This window comes from Camellia sinensis, chromosome 2, assembly GCF_055761805.1.
Source record: "Camellia sinensis isolate YWXY chromosome 2, ASM5576180v1, whole genome shotgun sequence".
In the NCBI taxonomy this organism is placed as follows: Eukaryota; Viridiplantae; Streptophyta; class Magnoliopsida; order Ericales; family Theaceae; genus Camellia; species Camellia sinensis.
This window is the reverse complement of record NC_138962.1, coordinates 91156946-91173419: the sequence shown is the minus strand read 5'-3', so window position 1 is coordinate 91173419 and position 16474 is coordinate 91156946. Positions and strand designations below refer to the sequence as shown.

The following is a 16474-nucleotide window of genomic DNA, read 5'->3' as shown; positions in this document are numbered from 1 at the left end:
AATCATAGTGCTTTGGATGCCTCATTCATAATTAGTCTTAATCTTCTCTTATCTTTTCTCTTCTTCATACTCAATAATATTTCACTTGAACCTACCATTTTTGCATTCTATTTCATATTGAAGTCAATAATGAACAATGAAGAAAACGTTCCCAAGCTATTTTTTTATAGAGAAGGCAGGTTTTTTTGTTTATCTTCATTATTATTAGTCGGTGGATTTTCGAAATTTGTTCAGAAATTTAGTACCGAACAAATTACTTTTATTCGACACTATGTTTCCAAACTATTTGACATTGTTTAGTATTTAATATCCGAACAAATAGTCTGTGTTTGGCTCTACGTTTCTAAACATTTAATTTTATAACTTCTTCTTATTTCAATTCTGAACAATAAGAACTAGCCAGGTTTATATCTCCAAATAAATTTAATTTTGTTCAATATTGAGTATCCGAAAAAAATGAAAATATTTGGCTCTATGTTTCCATACCTTTAAATTTTCTAACTTCTCCTTCTATGTTTTAGAGTGATGTTCAACATTGTTCGTGGACTCCGACAGGGTACGTGACGACGGGCTTCAATGAGGGTAGGCTCCAACGGGAGGGGTTTGATTTGTTGGGTTGCTCTATGTGAGAAGTTGAGTTGGAGACAATTGAGACAAATTTAGTTTAGGACGTGTTAAGTATCTCCCTAGTGTTTTTGAAGATATAATAGGCATTATTTAGGCTGTCCCAAATAATAAAATAAATTTTAAATTTTAAAACGGGATGTCCAACCAATCTTTTGGGATGTAAATAGAGTCACCCGAAGGTTTCCCATGATGTTGCCATAATATGGCATTTTGATTTTTGGAAAAATACCATCATAGCCTATTTTAAAAAACAAAATATCTAGTGAGGTGAATGAGGGTTGAACTCAAAAATTTATCGTTTAGGAAATAACATATTCTATCACTTGAGTGGTACAAAACATATATGCTTTTAAACCAAAATCTATCTATCTATCTTTTATATTAAAGTGAAGGCATTCCATGGTGTTGACACAATGTGACATTTTGATTTTCAAAAATACCTTTATAGCCTATTTGAAAAACAAAACCATACAGTGAGGTAGATGAGGCTTGAACTCAAGACTTATGGCTTAGGAAATAACATCGTTATCACTTGAGCAGTATACAACATATATGATCAACTTAATCAAAATCTAAATTTATATTTTATAGACTTAACAACACATTCATCGGGCAAGCACACACCTACTAGTCTATCCTATATGAAAAAGCCTAGTTGGTATTGACACTTTTGTGTTATAGAATTATATTCCCAAATTAACTTTTTTGAAACGTTGAACGGATTTCTTACATTTAAAAAAAGCAAAAAAAACTAATGTGATCAAAAGAATATTTATCCATTTTTTTTTATTTGACAAGGTTTACAAAAAAGTTACTTCCATATATAACAATTAATTTTTTTTTAAATATATAACAAAGTTTACAATAATAAAAAAATAAATGATCAAATCATCTAAGCATAAGAAATAAATAAAAAGTGAATAAACTGTAGTAAAATATCACCATTTTCACATTTTTAACTACAATATTGATAACCAAACTTGCATAATCCAACTTATCAAAAAAATCACTTTCAATGGATAAAATTTCTAATTCATTTAATCTTTCTTGTGAAACAGTTGATTGAAAGTAATATTTAATCAAATTCAAATTCAATTATTTTTCCATAAATAACTTTACATGGTATAATTAATTGTATTATATACAATCAATGTACTTAAAAATAACCCTCCATTAATTTCAAATAACTCACAATATTAATTGGCTTTTTTGATTTTTTTGGATAAAAATAATTATCTCTTAGTTCTAAATAATTCACCACATCAACCATATATTAATTTTGAATTTTTATAGAATTTTATCGGGCATTATATCAAGGCTTTCAGATTCAAATAGGTTATTTTAATGGACTATATAATAGCTAAAAAATTTCTGAGGGCCATTTTTTTACTTATTTTTTGGAGTCCTTGCTTTGCCTACTTTAGGCCAAAGTCGGCCCTGCCTATTTATAGTTGAGAATTGAAGTACATATTTTATCTAACTACCCACTTAATTTTGGGGAATTGATTGAAAACTCCTAGGGCAAATTACTAACAAGTCCTCTTTGAAAAATGTGGGGCCTATTTAGTTCCATAACCTTTTGTTTATATTCAAAAGTCCTATAACGTTTTTCTTCTTCTCTATCTCTTTCTCTTCTTGATTTCCAGTAATCGGTGACTGTCGACCACGTTTTGCTTCTTATCTTTCTCTTCTTGATATATAATCACCAGCGACCAACGACTACCATCGATTGGAGTTCACCGACTACCAACTTCTTACTTCACCCTCACCAACGGCAAAGGAGAAGAGTTTTCGGTGAAGAAAATCTACATCAGATCCAATTAGATCTAAATAAAAAATAATTGCTACAATCCTCACTCTATATCTGTCTCTCTCATTCGATCTCTCAATTTTTCTATATTTTCTCTGCTACACACTTCTCTTTTCCTATTGTAACGGAGAAAATTTTCAAGTTCTAAACAAGCTGTTTTCGAGTTTTACTTATAGGCAGTGAAAACTATAAAATTTTATAGTTTCAATTTTTTTAGTGTTGAAATGAATCATGCTTTACCAAACCAAACCAAATCAACCCAAGCCTCAAGTCTCATCAAATAAGGTCGGCTACATGAATCCTTCTTCTCCACGCGGTTCTATCAAAGGCAGTTCTTGGTTCTCAATCTTCACTTCTCCTCTGCTTTCATTGTTACTGTTATTAAATTTACACTCCATATACGCTATCTTAGTTCTGCTTATCCGGAATTTTTTAGATTCAAGTGCTTTTCACTAAATCTCCAACTTTGTGTTAACTCATTCTCTAGTCTCATCCACTAGCACGATATTGTTTGCAAAAAGAATACACCATGGCATGTCATCCTGAATATTTCTCGTCAACTCATTCATAACTAAAGCAAAAAGATAAGGACTTAAGGTAGATTCTTGGTGTAACCATACAGTGATAGGAAATTCATTTGTCTCTCTGGCAGACAATCTAATAGTGGTCACTACTCCTTCATATATAACCATAATCATATCAATGTAACATTTTGTCACCCTTTTTTTTTTTTTTTCTAACACCCACCATATTATATTCCGAGGCACTTTGTCATATGCTTTCTCAAGGTCAATAAATACTGTATGAATGTCTCTTTTCTTTTCCCTATACTTTTCTATTACTCTCCTCAAAAGATAGATCGCTTCCATTGTTGACCTGCCAGGCATAAACCCAAATTGATTCTTTGACACCTCTGTTGTATCTCGCAATCGGCGTTCCATCACCCTCTTCTACACTTTCATTATATGACATATTAGTTTGATTTCGCTATAGTTGTTGCAATTATGGACATCTCCTTTATTCTTATAAATTGATACTAAAATACTCTTCCTCTACTCATCTAGCATGTTCTTAGTCAACAAAATTTTGCTAAACAACCTAGTTAGCCAAGCAACCTCCTTTTTACCTAAACACTTCCAAGCTTCAATAGGGATACATTGGGTCCTAAAGCCTTATTTGATTCCATCTTCTTAAGTACAATCTCCACTTCAAAGTTCCTAATCATGCAATAGAACCTATAGTCTTGGTTTATTGTATTACTAGTAATTTCTTCCCCTATTGATATACCTCTATATTCCTCATTTAATAGTTTCTCAAAATAATTTTTCCATCTTCTTTATTCTCTTCATCATTCACTAATACCTTAGAATCCTCACTCTTGATGCACTTAACTTGATTAAAATCTCTTATTTTCCTCTCCCGTATCTTAGCAAGTTTGTATACCCTCTTCTCTCCCTCCTTATTATCTAGTCTAGTGTATAGGTCATCATAAGCTTTCAACTTACTACTTTCTTGACCTCCTTATTAGCCAATCTATATCTCTTAAAGTTTTCCTTAGTTCTATCGTTCTGCTACTTTTTAAAGTACTTTTTTTTTGTCTTAACTACCGCTTGAACCTCTTTCCTCCACCATCAAGTTTCTCTAAAGCTGTGTCCCGTTCCTTTCGACTCTCTAAACACTATCCTTGAGATTCTCTTCATACAATGGGCTATCGAGTTTCACATAGTGTTAGTATCATCTTTCAAGTCTCAAGTACCTTTCTTATCCATTCTATTCATAAATATTTATAGTTTATCTCCTTTTAGGTTCCGCCATCTCGTCCTACGATGCTCACCATTCTTCCTAGCTTGGTATTGCCCTTTAAAATATAAATCTAGTACCAAAATCCTATGTTAAGAGGTCAGACTCTCTCCAGGAATCACTTTACAATCATTGCATTTTAGGCAGTCCACTTTTCTCACTAAGAAGTAATCTATTTGGCTCTTAACTCACTCACTCTTAAAGGTTATCAAATGCTCCTCCCTCTTCTTATACATAAAGCTAACTCAAAATCTAAGATAATCTCTCCAGCCTCATTTCTGTCACCAAAATTGTATCCACCATGTACCTTTTCACAGCCTAGTTTATTTATGCCTACATGGCTATTAAAATCTCCACTTATAACCAGGTTTTCTCCTACGGGTATTTCTTGTAAGATCTTATCCATTTGTCCCAAAAAATCCCTTTTAGTCCGATCATCTAGTCCTACTTGAAGGGCGTATGCACTAATAACATTCACTATATTCCCTCCAATAACTAGTTTAACTAACATAATCATATCCCCTTTCCTAATAACTGCCATTACATTCTCCACAAGACCTTTAGTAATTATGATTCCTACCACATTCCTGAGTCCATCCTTACCACTATAATACAGTTTAAAACCAGTATCCTCAATTTTCCTAACTTTCTCACCCTTCCACTTAGTTTCTTGTACGCAATCTATACTAACTCTCTTTCTAATCATAACATCTATCAATTCCATTGTCTTACCAGTTAAGGTTCCTATATTCCAAGTGGCTACCCTAAACCTATAGTCTTGGACTAGCTTCTTTACCCGCGCTTGTTTAGAAAAACATGGGAACCTTTGCCCATTTTTCACCACACCCAGGCGTCGATGTGGTGTTCCTTACTCACTTTTTGAAACACCTGGAGGCAAGCGCAACGCGTCACTTGAGGGGAACGACCTAACATTTGAACGATTCAAAGTAGGATTCATTGTCATAAGGGATCCGAGCGGCTTTTTTACGTATTGACTGTCGACTACCTAACACATAACCCTCCTCCTTTAGCTGGACTTGGGACCGGCGGAGTTATTAACAACCCTGGCGGAGTTATGAATTATGCTTTAAAACTGAAAATTTTTGCAATTTCATAACATTGTTTAGAACTGTAAAATTTTGTAATTTCATAACATGTTTTAGAACTGTAAAATTTTGCAGTTTCATAACATGTTTTTCAATTTGATTAATAAAGATAAATGCTTAATAGATTTTTGTTTTTCAATTTGATTAATAAAGATAAATGCTTAATAGATTTTTGCTTTGAAACTCTAACATTTTACAGTATCAGAACTTGCTTTTCAATTTGATCAATATTGGAGATTATTTGTTTAATCCCTCCAAAAATTGAAAATAACATATGTTTTTTTTCTCATTGTTACTGCTACTTCTTTGTTTTTTTTTCCTTTCATTTTATCAATATTTAGCACATTTTGCTATGTTTTTCATTTATTCTTTTTTTTTTCCAGGTAATATTCTGAACATTCTGGTGAGTCTCTGATGACATTCTTAATGTTCAACAAACGTTCTAAACATTCTGGTGACTTAGAGTGACATTCAAAACACTCTGACGATATTTCAGTGAACTTCCGGTGATATTCTAGCAAATTGTTGGTGATGTTGAATATTCCGGCGAATCTTCGATAATCGTCTGAAAGAAATTTGATGATGGTAGGATGTAGTAACATCTATAAATTTAAAAAATAAAAAAATAAAAAAGAATTTTTTTGAAAACAATTGAAAATATATAAGACTAATTAGTGTAAGTATATTTTTTTCTAGAATTAGATAAATTTTAAACTTTGTATATAAGACATACTGATAAATTCTTCAAAATCTTATTAGAAAGATGAGTGCACAAATAAGTCTTATGGACATTTTGGTGTATCAGGTCCCGTTGCCTTTTAATTGTTATTTGGATGGCCATTATTGAGTATCTTTGGGCCCCAAGTCAAGTCGAGCCCAATACTCTCAAAAGTTAACGGGCTGAGCGGTTTGGAGTGGGTCCAAGTTAACCCTGGCTTTCTTCAAAGAAGGGACACCCGAAGTTCATTCATTATTATATAGCTTTAAGATCGAAACCAAATTTTGCTCTGCATTTTGCTGCAAAAAGTACCCATCAAAATCAAAATCAAAATCAAAATCAAAATCAAAATCTCAAAATGAATGTAAGTCTTTTTTTTGTTTTTGTTGTGATTTTGGTAATCATCCCTCGGAAAATATTGTTACTGATGTATTATTGTCTGTTATATATGCAGTTGGTGGACTCTAATCAACCTCAAAACAACTTCATGGTCTCTCAAGCAGCATCAGAGAGAACTCTGTATGTCTTCTCTCTCTCTCTCTCTCTCTCTCTATATATATATATATATATATACACACACACATATACACAAACAAATTCTATTATTGATGTGCAGAAATAGCCTGCTATATATATATGAATCATTGGTTTCTTATTGTTTTTGAGGATTGTTAAAAGGTATTAGTTTTAACCCTAATTACATTGTACTTTCTTTGATGTTACGCAGCATGGCAATATGCGTATGTATGTACTCAGTAGGAGTGAGATTTGAAACTTTTTCTCTACAGGGGTATCCATAAGTTCACTTGTTTTGGATTGAAAATTTGCAGCCCTAGGAGTGATTTTTGTAAGATGGCTAGGTTGAAATTAACATAAATCATAGGTGTTATTTTTATTTTTATTTTTTTGTAAATCTCTTTTCCATGAGAAGATGATTAAAGAATTGGTTTATTTTTTAGGGAATTATCACAATTTTGGACAGTGGGTATTTACAAAATTCGTGCCCAAAAAAATAAAATAAAATGAGCTATCATTAATCAGGAAATTCTTTCTTTGACAACACCTGACTGCACTAATTTTGGGGAAATGTCAAATAATTTGAGACATTTTCCAAAGCATGCAAGCGATTCCCGATGGTTATAGTATTTGTGTGTTGGTTTACTTTATTTTATTTTGTTTCATGCCCTGTTGTTGTAAAATTCCATGTATTACCTGGAGTTATGCAATTCTAGCTTTGGGTTCATGTGGCAAGGATTATCTTCTTGTCTATTTTTCCAAAATCCAACTAATGAAGCTTATTGAGTGCCTTTGCCATGGTTCCACTAGAAAATTTGGACTCTTGTTGGGATGTTTACCTTGAAAGCATAGTGAATTTTTTAACCACACTTGTGCATGTCAAACTTTTGGAATGACTTAGATGCCTTTCTTTTCACCTTTTCAACAGTGCTGCCAATATTTATGGGTCCTCCTAACTGCCCAAAGAGCATCCTTGAATATTGCGTCATAGCCCTTTGAGTTATGCTGCCAAGATTTCCTAATGGATAGTAGTGTAGTCGCTACTTCCAAGTTCCAATCTACTTAAGTTATGCCTCCGTTCATTTAGGGCCCCTTTTTGTTTCTGGGAGTAAAAAATGAATTTAGTGATATCAAGGTTTCAAAAATATAGGGACTTTGTTGATGTTGATTATTGCAGGAGAGTGGTAGTTAACTTTAGTAGTGATATTAACATTCTAGAAGTGGTGAAATTTAGTAATAGAATGGCATACACAATGACTTTAATACATACAAAAGCAGAAAGCATGTGTTGAAGTTTGAAATATTGATGATGACATATGTATGATACCTGTATTTTGATATCGACACATAATCAATTCCATGACTTGTTAAGAGTTTTAATCTAGAGAGTTCAAACATTTGGAATTAGCTTTTAGAAGATGAATTTAATGTAGTCCTAATATGTGGTTTTTTCAATATATGTTTCCTTGTTGCAACTCATTGCTGTGATGGAAATATGAATAGGTTGAGCTTTGTTATAGCATTATTCAATTCAAGTTTTATTTGGTTGTGTTCTTTGTGCATGTTGGCAAAAGAAAATTTTACCATAATATTTTTATCTGATCTGCAATATGTTGTTTGAAAATCTTTTAGTCGTTTAATTGGCCTATATGCATACATGAAAGTGAATCTGCCGGAGATTTTTTCTGATGTCCGAACTCATCAAATGAATTCAATTCATGTACTTATATGATCGTTGATATTGAGGTTTCAGTTGTTCGATCTTCATGAGTCAAAGATCCAAAAAAATGATAATAACAATAAATAAAACTTAAAAAAATCTTGACGACATATTTTTTTAAATGACATATGTTACATGGAGTTGTGTGCATGGACTTGAGCAGGTAAGTGCAGGTGTAGGTACCTTTACTTGTGCGCAATTTAGTGTTTATAGTTTTGTTGTAAACAGGGTAGACTGGTTTTTTAAGGTTCGAGAAATGAACAATGGTGTACTATTTTTTTTTTCTTTTTTCCTTCTTCATGCCTTTTCCTCCCTATTTTGTGTGCGTGTGTGTGGTTGTTAGAGACTGATGAAAACCTAAAAAGCATGGACACTATGCAGGAGGTGTGCCATGTCGAACACGACACTCTGTGGGCACTCCCAAGAGCGTGTTCGATGCTTCTTCAACTCGTCTTAATTGAAATTTAAATTCATAATATCGGACACTTCATAAACACTTCTTGAACCCTCCAAACTCAACTTATGTGATGAATCTCTTCATAGTAACAATGTGCACTAAGTATGTTTCGAAACATTTATCAGATAAATACATTATGTGTAATTTAATGTTCTACAATTGTTTTGCTTTCTTTAAAAGTAATTGTTATGTGAATGATATCTTAATGTTAAGTTATGGTATATATGACTTTTTAATTTTAGTTAGTGTTATGTTTATGTTTCTTTTTCTTTTTCTTTTTTTTTCCTTCTTCAGTACATTTGAATAAACTATGCATATGTTGGACATATAATAAATTTATAAAAATATAAAATTTTAATGTGTCTCAAGCTTATTGTGTCCTCATTTTTTTGAAAATTGCCATGTCACTGTTTTGTGTCATGTGTTTGTGCTACTTAGATGAAAACCAATCTATTCATGGCTCCAAGTTGAGGGATGTTATGATATGATTCTACAACAACTGGGAGAGACACTTTCAAGTTGATTTAGGCTATCTCACGTTTAGATTGAAAACCTCAAGGAGAAAGAGTGGATAGAGCAAGCTGGAGACATATTTCATTTGGCTAGTTGCCAATAAGGTGAGCTATACCCATTGAGGGAGATAAACCTTTGTCAAATTGCCTATGTGCCTGCAGCTACTTTCATTCTGCATGATAGTTATTGAATACTAGGTTCAATAGAAGAGACCTATCTTGACCCCATAGATCCCATAAACTCACCATTCAACAGATAAGGAGGGTCTTGTAGTGCTTTAAGTAATCAAGGGCTAAGCATCTGGTGACAAACATAAGTCAACAAGGGAGAGGAATAAGATATATCTAAAAAAGCGCCAAGGGCACTCCTTTATTATTCCCCTACAAGCACAAGTATTCCATCAGGACCTGTTTGGTGGTCTCGAAATGTTAATTGGACCATTTTAGAAGCAGCAAACCAGAACAGGGTGCAAAGAACCGAAAGTCCTTTTAAGTTCGTCCGAGAATTATGCTTATGCACTAGGCTCAAAATTCTTGGTAAACAATTGAATCAAAGGTCCGGACGAGAACTGGCCATTCAATCTTGTGAATCAAATGAGATTAGAATTGGAGAAAGAGATATAATTGGAGGGAATAACCAACTGATGAAAGAACATGAAACCATTATGTTTCAATGGAGGAACAAGAAACAGTTGGGGGCAATAAAGTAGGTAAAGTGATTGGATTTTGCATGTCATTCCCCCATTTATGAATTGGATAATTAGATGTGTTTGGTTGTAAAATAATTCCCAAATCTACTATATTTTGCTTTTGTAATAAAAATTTAAAATCAATCATTTGTTATAAACTAAAGAATTACCTAATCTATAATTGGGAGATTTAATATATATATATATATCCTCTTATGGCTATACCAGTTTTTGAATTAACTAATTTAGGATTGCTCATTGGAATTATTAAATTCTAAATGGAATGGTTGAATCTGTTCAACCAAATGTGGCCTTTCCATGATGGGTACTCATTAGTGAAATACAAGAATGTATCGAGTGGTAGATTATTGGAGGGTCACTAGTCATGTTCGTATCTCATGGCTTTAGTTTGGAGTTGAAACTCTGAACCAGGGTTGAATCGCTGAACCTGAATGTCTACGCATATATATCAACAAAAACGTGTATATATGTATATAGATGCATGCATATGCACATTGGTCCCATTCACGAGTATGAAGTATGTAATGGATTAGCTTCTCTTCTTCTTTTTTTTTCTTTCTGTGTGTGTGTGTGTGGAGTATGAAATCATTACTTGTTGAATTTTGGTACAGTTATCCATATGTGACCGGTACATCAGTAATTGGCATCAAGTTCAAGGATGGTATTCTCATGGCTGCTGATATGGGAGGTAGCTCCTTAACTTGTCTTACTTGAATTCGCATGACATATACTTATTTATTGATTTACTTGATTTGTTTTGTTTTGTGTTTTTTTTTTTTTTTCAATATCCAATTCTTTGGTACCAACATCTGTTTGAAGAGTATGATTGTCAACATCTGTTTGAAGAGTATGATTGTTTAGATGCAGACAGTGGATAATCTACTGGAAGTCAACACCGAAGATTTGGCTATTTGCACTTTTTAGTTTTTCATACTAGTAGAGATAGCATTGATACTTCTTTATTCCTCATGTTACACATATGCTTCTATCTGGGTACTTGTTACAAAATTCTAAAATTATGTCTACTTCAAGTGATTGATGCTTTCATTTACAGGTTCCTATGGGTCTACCCTGCGTTACAAGAGTGTGGAGCGATTGAAGTCTGTTGGGAAACACTCTCTCCTTGGTGCAAGTGGTGAAATAAGTGATTTCCAGGAGATTTTATGCAACCTTGACAAGCTCATGTAAGCATCTGATCCTGTAGAAAGGCTTGGCAAGTGATAAAATGCTGACCCTTTTGTATTTATTAATTTTTATTTGTTTTCTATTGTTACTATCACTATATGGAGGATGGTGGTGCTCCTAGTGTTCATTGTAGATTCGTGACTCTTTTTTCCGTGAGTGCTTAATTTGGGCAGTTTGTATGACAATATGTGGGATGATGGGAACTCACTGGGGCCTAAGGAAGTGCACAACTATTTGACTAGGATGATGTACAATCGTCGCAACAAGTTCAACCCACTATGGAATTCACTTGTACTTGGAGGAGTGAAAAATGGTCAGAAGTATCTTGGAACGGTAATCCTGTCAGTAACTTAGTTCATTTTCTTGATGCTCAAGGATAAGCTTTCAGTAATCTGGAATATGAATAATTTGTTTTAGTAAATGTGATCCAGGTTAATATGATTGGTGTTCATTTTGAAGACGATCATGTGGCAACTGGATTTGGAAATCACCTTGCAAGGCCTATTCTCCGTGATGAATGGCATGCGGACTTGAGTTTTGAAGATGGTGTTAAGTTACTGGAGAAATGCATGCGTGTACTTCTCTATCGTGATAGGTCTGCGGTCAACAAACTTCAGGTATATTTTTAACTCATGAAATTTAATTGATGGCTTCTTCTTATGGTGCCATTTATCATGTTCTTTTTTTTTTGTTTTGTTGCAATTATATGCTTGAGCCTTGATAGACTTTTGAGATGTTGACTTAAAGAAGATTTTCAGATTGCATTTCTTGTCTTGCTGAACTTCAGAAATTTTTAATTTGTATTAACTGCTATTTGTCTTGTCTATTTATACCATTGTTATAATCGGGATAAGTTACAATATGTTTTTTCGTTGATTCTAATTATGTCAAAATCTTTAAATTTTATCGCATTCATGAAGATCTGAGGGAGTTGTGAATTGAAGAAACATATATATATATTTTTTCCATCTGGTTCCTATGAAAGTTTGATCCAACTATTGTGTTCTAGTTTAAAAACATATATACACTTTTTTTCTTCTAGACAACTGTAAATCTTCAAGAAACATTGAGGAAATTTTGCGAACACTGTATCTCAGCGATACTTTCTTTCTTAACGTCTCTCTGGCCTAAATTCAAGTTTTGAACTTCATGTTGCTATTCTAATTTAGCCTGCTTTGAGAATAGATTCTCTTTTTGGCACGGGATGAATTGCTTCTAAAGCCTTGAGCACTAAGCTACGGCATGGGTCATATTACGTGGACTTGGGTACAGGTATCAGTGGCTATAGTATTGTGTATCTAAGGGTTGGACCCATCAAACCTCTAACTGAAGGATATGTGGACTCCGCAAAGAAAGGGGAAAAAAATATATTTTGAAATGATATTTCATGTAACATATAGAGTGTCAAAAAAGACACTGAACTTTTGTAGCAATTATGCAACAAAAAATACATGCAATGACATTTCAGTACAGGTATATGGAAAATTGAATTGATGGATATGGTTGTTGAACCAATATCCAATGGTAAGTGTCAGGCACATTATACCTCGTAGCCTTTTCCAAAGTGTTCAATATGGGTATTTTGATCTATTTTGAAGAGTCCATGTGACATAGAGGCCGTGGGTTATTAGGCCCCTCACTGATTTGTGGCGACTTTTATGTTGGTGCATGACAACTGGACCTGCAGTAGCATATGCTGTAGTTTAGGAACTTATCAGGTGACTATCATGAATTAATGAAATTAAACCGATCATTTGAATGTTTCTAAGCGCTCATTGTGGTAATTTTTTTTTCAATTCTCTGCTATCATTGAGATTAGATAATGCCAAATTTGATTTGTGTTATGTAGTGCCAAATCCTCCTAGAGTTTTATGCATCTTTTCTGATGTTCTAATAATACAAGGAAAAGCCGGTTACTTTGGTCTAATCTAGAGAAGGGACTGTGAAATTTGTTTCCTTGCTATAATGAGGATCTATATAAAGGCTTTTCATTGCAGAATTGGTTGTACTTGGAACTAGTTCACCCGAGCCAACTTAGTTATTAGTTCCCTTTTCATATTTATGTGAATTACTGTGCTCAAGCTATTGGAAGAAAGTTCTTTTCCGTGACAAGGTTTTTTTGTTGCAAGCATTAATTCTTAATTTTATACTGCTAGATTTTTATTTTTTTTTACTGGAAAATGAGCTGTAGATGTGGCAGTTTTTGAACATTATATCTAAACAGAATTGATATTTGGAAATTGCAGATAGCAAAAATCACTGAAGAGGGCGTGACGATTTCTCAGCCCTACGCATTGAAGACTTTCTGGAATTTCGCTGCTTTTCAGAATCCAACTGTGGGTGCTGAAGGGTCTTGGTAGTGCCGCCGAAGCGCATGGCGTGAAAATTGAAAACAGATGCAGCACCTTGAGTTGCTGAATTTAAAATTTGTTTCCATCTTTATTTTCATTTAGTAACTATATGTATGTTTTTGTTAACTGAGTTCATTTCAAGTTTCTCTTGTGGACTGATTCTACCGTGTTCATCAACTGATCCAAAGTGATCAGTAACACGTTGATTATTATCTGAACTGAAATGAATTGCCTTTTAAAAAAAAAAAAAATTCCCTAGATTATGAAGGATTGTTAAGTTTCATTCTTGCAGATAATGTTGGCACTATAAATAAATAGTAATAATAATAATATTTATTACTTATATAATTACACACAGCGCTTTGGTGATTGAAGGAAGTTAAGAGCACGTGTGGAAAATATGAAGCGGAAGAATATGGAATATAAAATAGAGAAAATGGAAAGACACATGTCAACAATAACGATGGGAGAATAGGATAGTTAATAGGGTACTAGTGGCCGGGCAACTTGGAAAATAAATGTAAGTTTGAAACAGTGCATTAAAAATTAAATATATTAATTAAAAAAAAAAAAACAGATTGAATATGAAAATAATTTTGCTTGAACTCAATACTCCTAACTAAATATAATTTTTTTTAAAAAAATTGAATATATAAATAATTAAACACATTTAACATTTGCAATCAAAGAGTTTTAATAAACATGAAAAAATTAATTAATTAAAAACTCAAAAGAAAAAAATAAAAGGTAAAGCACCAATAAATATCAAAATATGGTATTGTGAACTATTTAGTCATTTTTTTCTTCTTATGAACTCAAAAGTTCTATTAAAGTGAAGATTACATAAAATGATAGTCATTTATACGTATGGGTTTAATTTTTGAGAGATAAAAGTGAGTTTCTCCAAACGTGAAATTACACATTTAGACAATCCACACTATAAAGGTTTTTGATTTCCCCTCCTAGAATAAATTTCACATTACGAATAAAAACGTAACACTCTAATATAACGCACTAAAAAACACTCTAAACTTTTTTCAAATGTAATATTCCAAACGTAACACACTCCAATACATTTCTCAAACATAACCTTCCAAACTCCAATACATTTTTCAAACATAACACTCCAATCAATGTAATCTCAAACATAACATTCCAATCAATGTAATTTCAAACATAACACTCCAATGTAACACACATAAAAACACTAAAAAATTACTTAGTGTACTTTTTTTAAACGTAATATTCACAATTTGAAATTATATATTTACCCAAAATTTACTAAGGAATTTTTATACTCTTTTTGGAATGGTTTGAAGAATTCTACACCCGAAAAAGTACACTAAGGAATTTTTTTTTGTTACATTAGAGTGTTACACTAAGAAATTTTTTTGGAGTATGGAGTTTTTATTGGAGTGTTATGTTTGGAAAAAGTATAATAAAAAGTTTTTTTAAAGCGTTATATTGGAGTGCTACGCTTAAAAAAAATATAATAAAGTTTTTTTCTAAGTATTACATTGGAGTGTTACCTTTGAGTGTTATATTGGAGGGTTATAGATTGAAATTATACATTTGCTCAAAACTTACTAAAAAGTTTTTGTACTCCTTTTGAAATATTTGAAGAATGGGTCAAGCTTGTCTCCAGTCCACTTTGTGGACTAGACGGTACTATTGGGCCTGTGGAGCCCACCACAGATCCTATTTCGATAATCCGAATCGTTCAATGTGAAGATTTCATTGAATACTTTATTCTTGAAAAAATACGTTGATCGGATAGATTTTTGTCAACAATTTATTTTGAAAATTATATTTGTCGTTGACAGAAATCTGATCCGATCAAGTAATTATTGATATTCGATCAACGTGATTTTCTTACATGGATAAAGTACTCGATGAGTTCTATATATTAAACGATTCAGATCATCAAAATAAGACCTATGGTGGGCCTACACAGGCCTAACAGTACGCTTCAGTCTGATCTCAGATTGGAGAGAAGCCTGGCCTTTGAAGAATCCCACATATTTTTGAAATGTTTGAAGAATCTCATATTTCTAATCATTTTTATACTCTTTTTGAAATATTTGAAAAATCTTACATTTCAAATCATTCCAAATAAAAAAGATTCTTATATATAAATTCATCTCAAATTTGATTTCCATAAGTTATGTATCTTACCTTTCTAGTACAAAAGGAAAAAAAAAAAAAAAAAAATTAGAAATAAGGGTATAATTGTAAATCTAATTTTTAAATTATATATTAATTCTACCTTTCTAAAATTAATGGGACCAATTGGTCTATAAAAAAAACTCTTGGGACTAATCGGATCATCATTCCTCAAGATGTGATTTATAAGTAAATTTTTCTTAAAACAATGTGCACAAAAAAAAAAAAAAAAAAAAATTATACTTAGGTGGATAATCTATATAATTTTAAAAATTTGTATTATAAAATCCACATCTATCTATGCTATGTATAAAGCATCGTATGTATATTTGCACGAAATCTATAAACAAATAAAATAAAAATATGCTCACAAAGATAATATATACACAAAATATGTACAGTTATTTTTATTTTTTGTATTTTTTTAATCAACATAATAAAGAAAATGAAAATGAAGTTTTTTTATTTATTTATTTTTGCAATGAACGTGATGAAGCAATAAAAACTATTAAAGAATTACAAAATTTGTACCAAAAAAAAAAAAAAAAAAAGTCCAACACTTTTAGATCACTTACAGTGAAAGAGAAGCAAAAAGATAAATATTGATAAGTAATTACTTGAAAAGTTATTTCTTTTGAACAATACAAAGTCGTAAACACAATCTGGGGAAAAAAAAATTTGTATATAAGTTGTAAGACAACACAAATTTCTGTATATAAGTTGAAAACTAACCTTTGAAAAAAAAATTGTATAAATTTGTGTAAAACAACCTGGAAAAAAAATAGGAATACGAATTCTA

General features: G+C 32.2%; 1 protein-coding gene across 2 annotated transcripts; it reads left to right on the top strand.

Annotated features, from left to right (window-relative positions):
* Positions 1–6128: 6128 nt before the first annotated feature.
* On the top strand, positions 6129–13863 carry LOC114263952 (proteasome subunit beta type-4). Of its 2 annotated transcripts, none has more exons than XM_028204531.2 (7): positions 6129–6425; positions 6516–6580; positions 10588–10664; positions 11031–11160; positions 11335–11494; positions 11593–11778; positions 13408–13863. In XM_028204531.2, the coding sequence occupies exons 1-7, from the start codon at positions 6420–6422 to the stop codon at positions 13519–13521; spliced, it is 738 nt and encodes a 245-aa protein (XP_028060332.1). In that variant the 5' UTR covers positions 6129–6419; the 3' UTR covers positions 13522–13863. The 2 variants fall into 2 exon arrangements, with proteins under 2 accessions (XP_028060332.1, XP_082771190.1); XM_082915064.1 differs by having other exon boundaries at positions 6351–6425; positions 6516–9371.
* The last annotated feature ends 2611 nt before the right edge of the window (positions 13864–16474 follow it).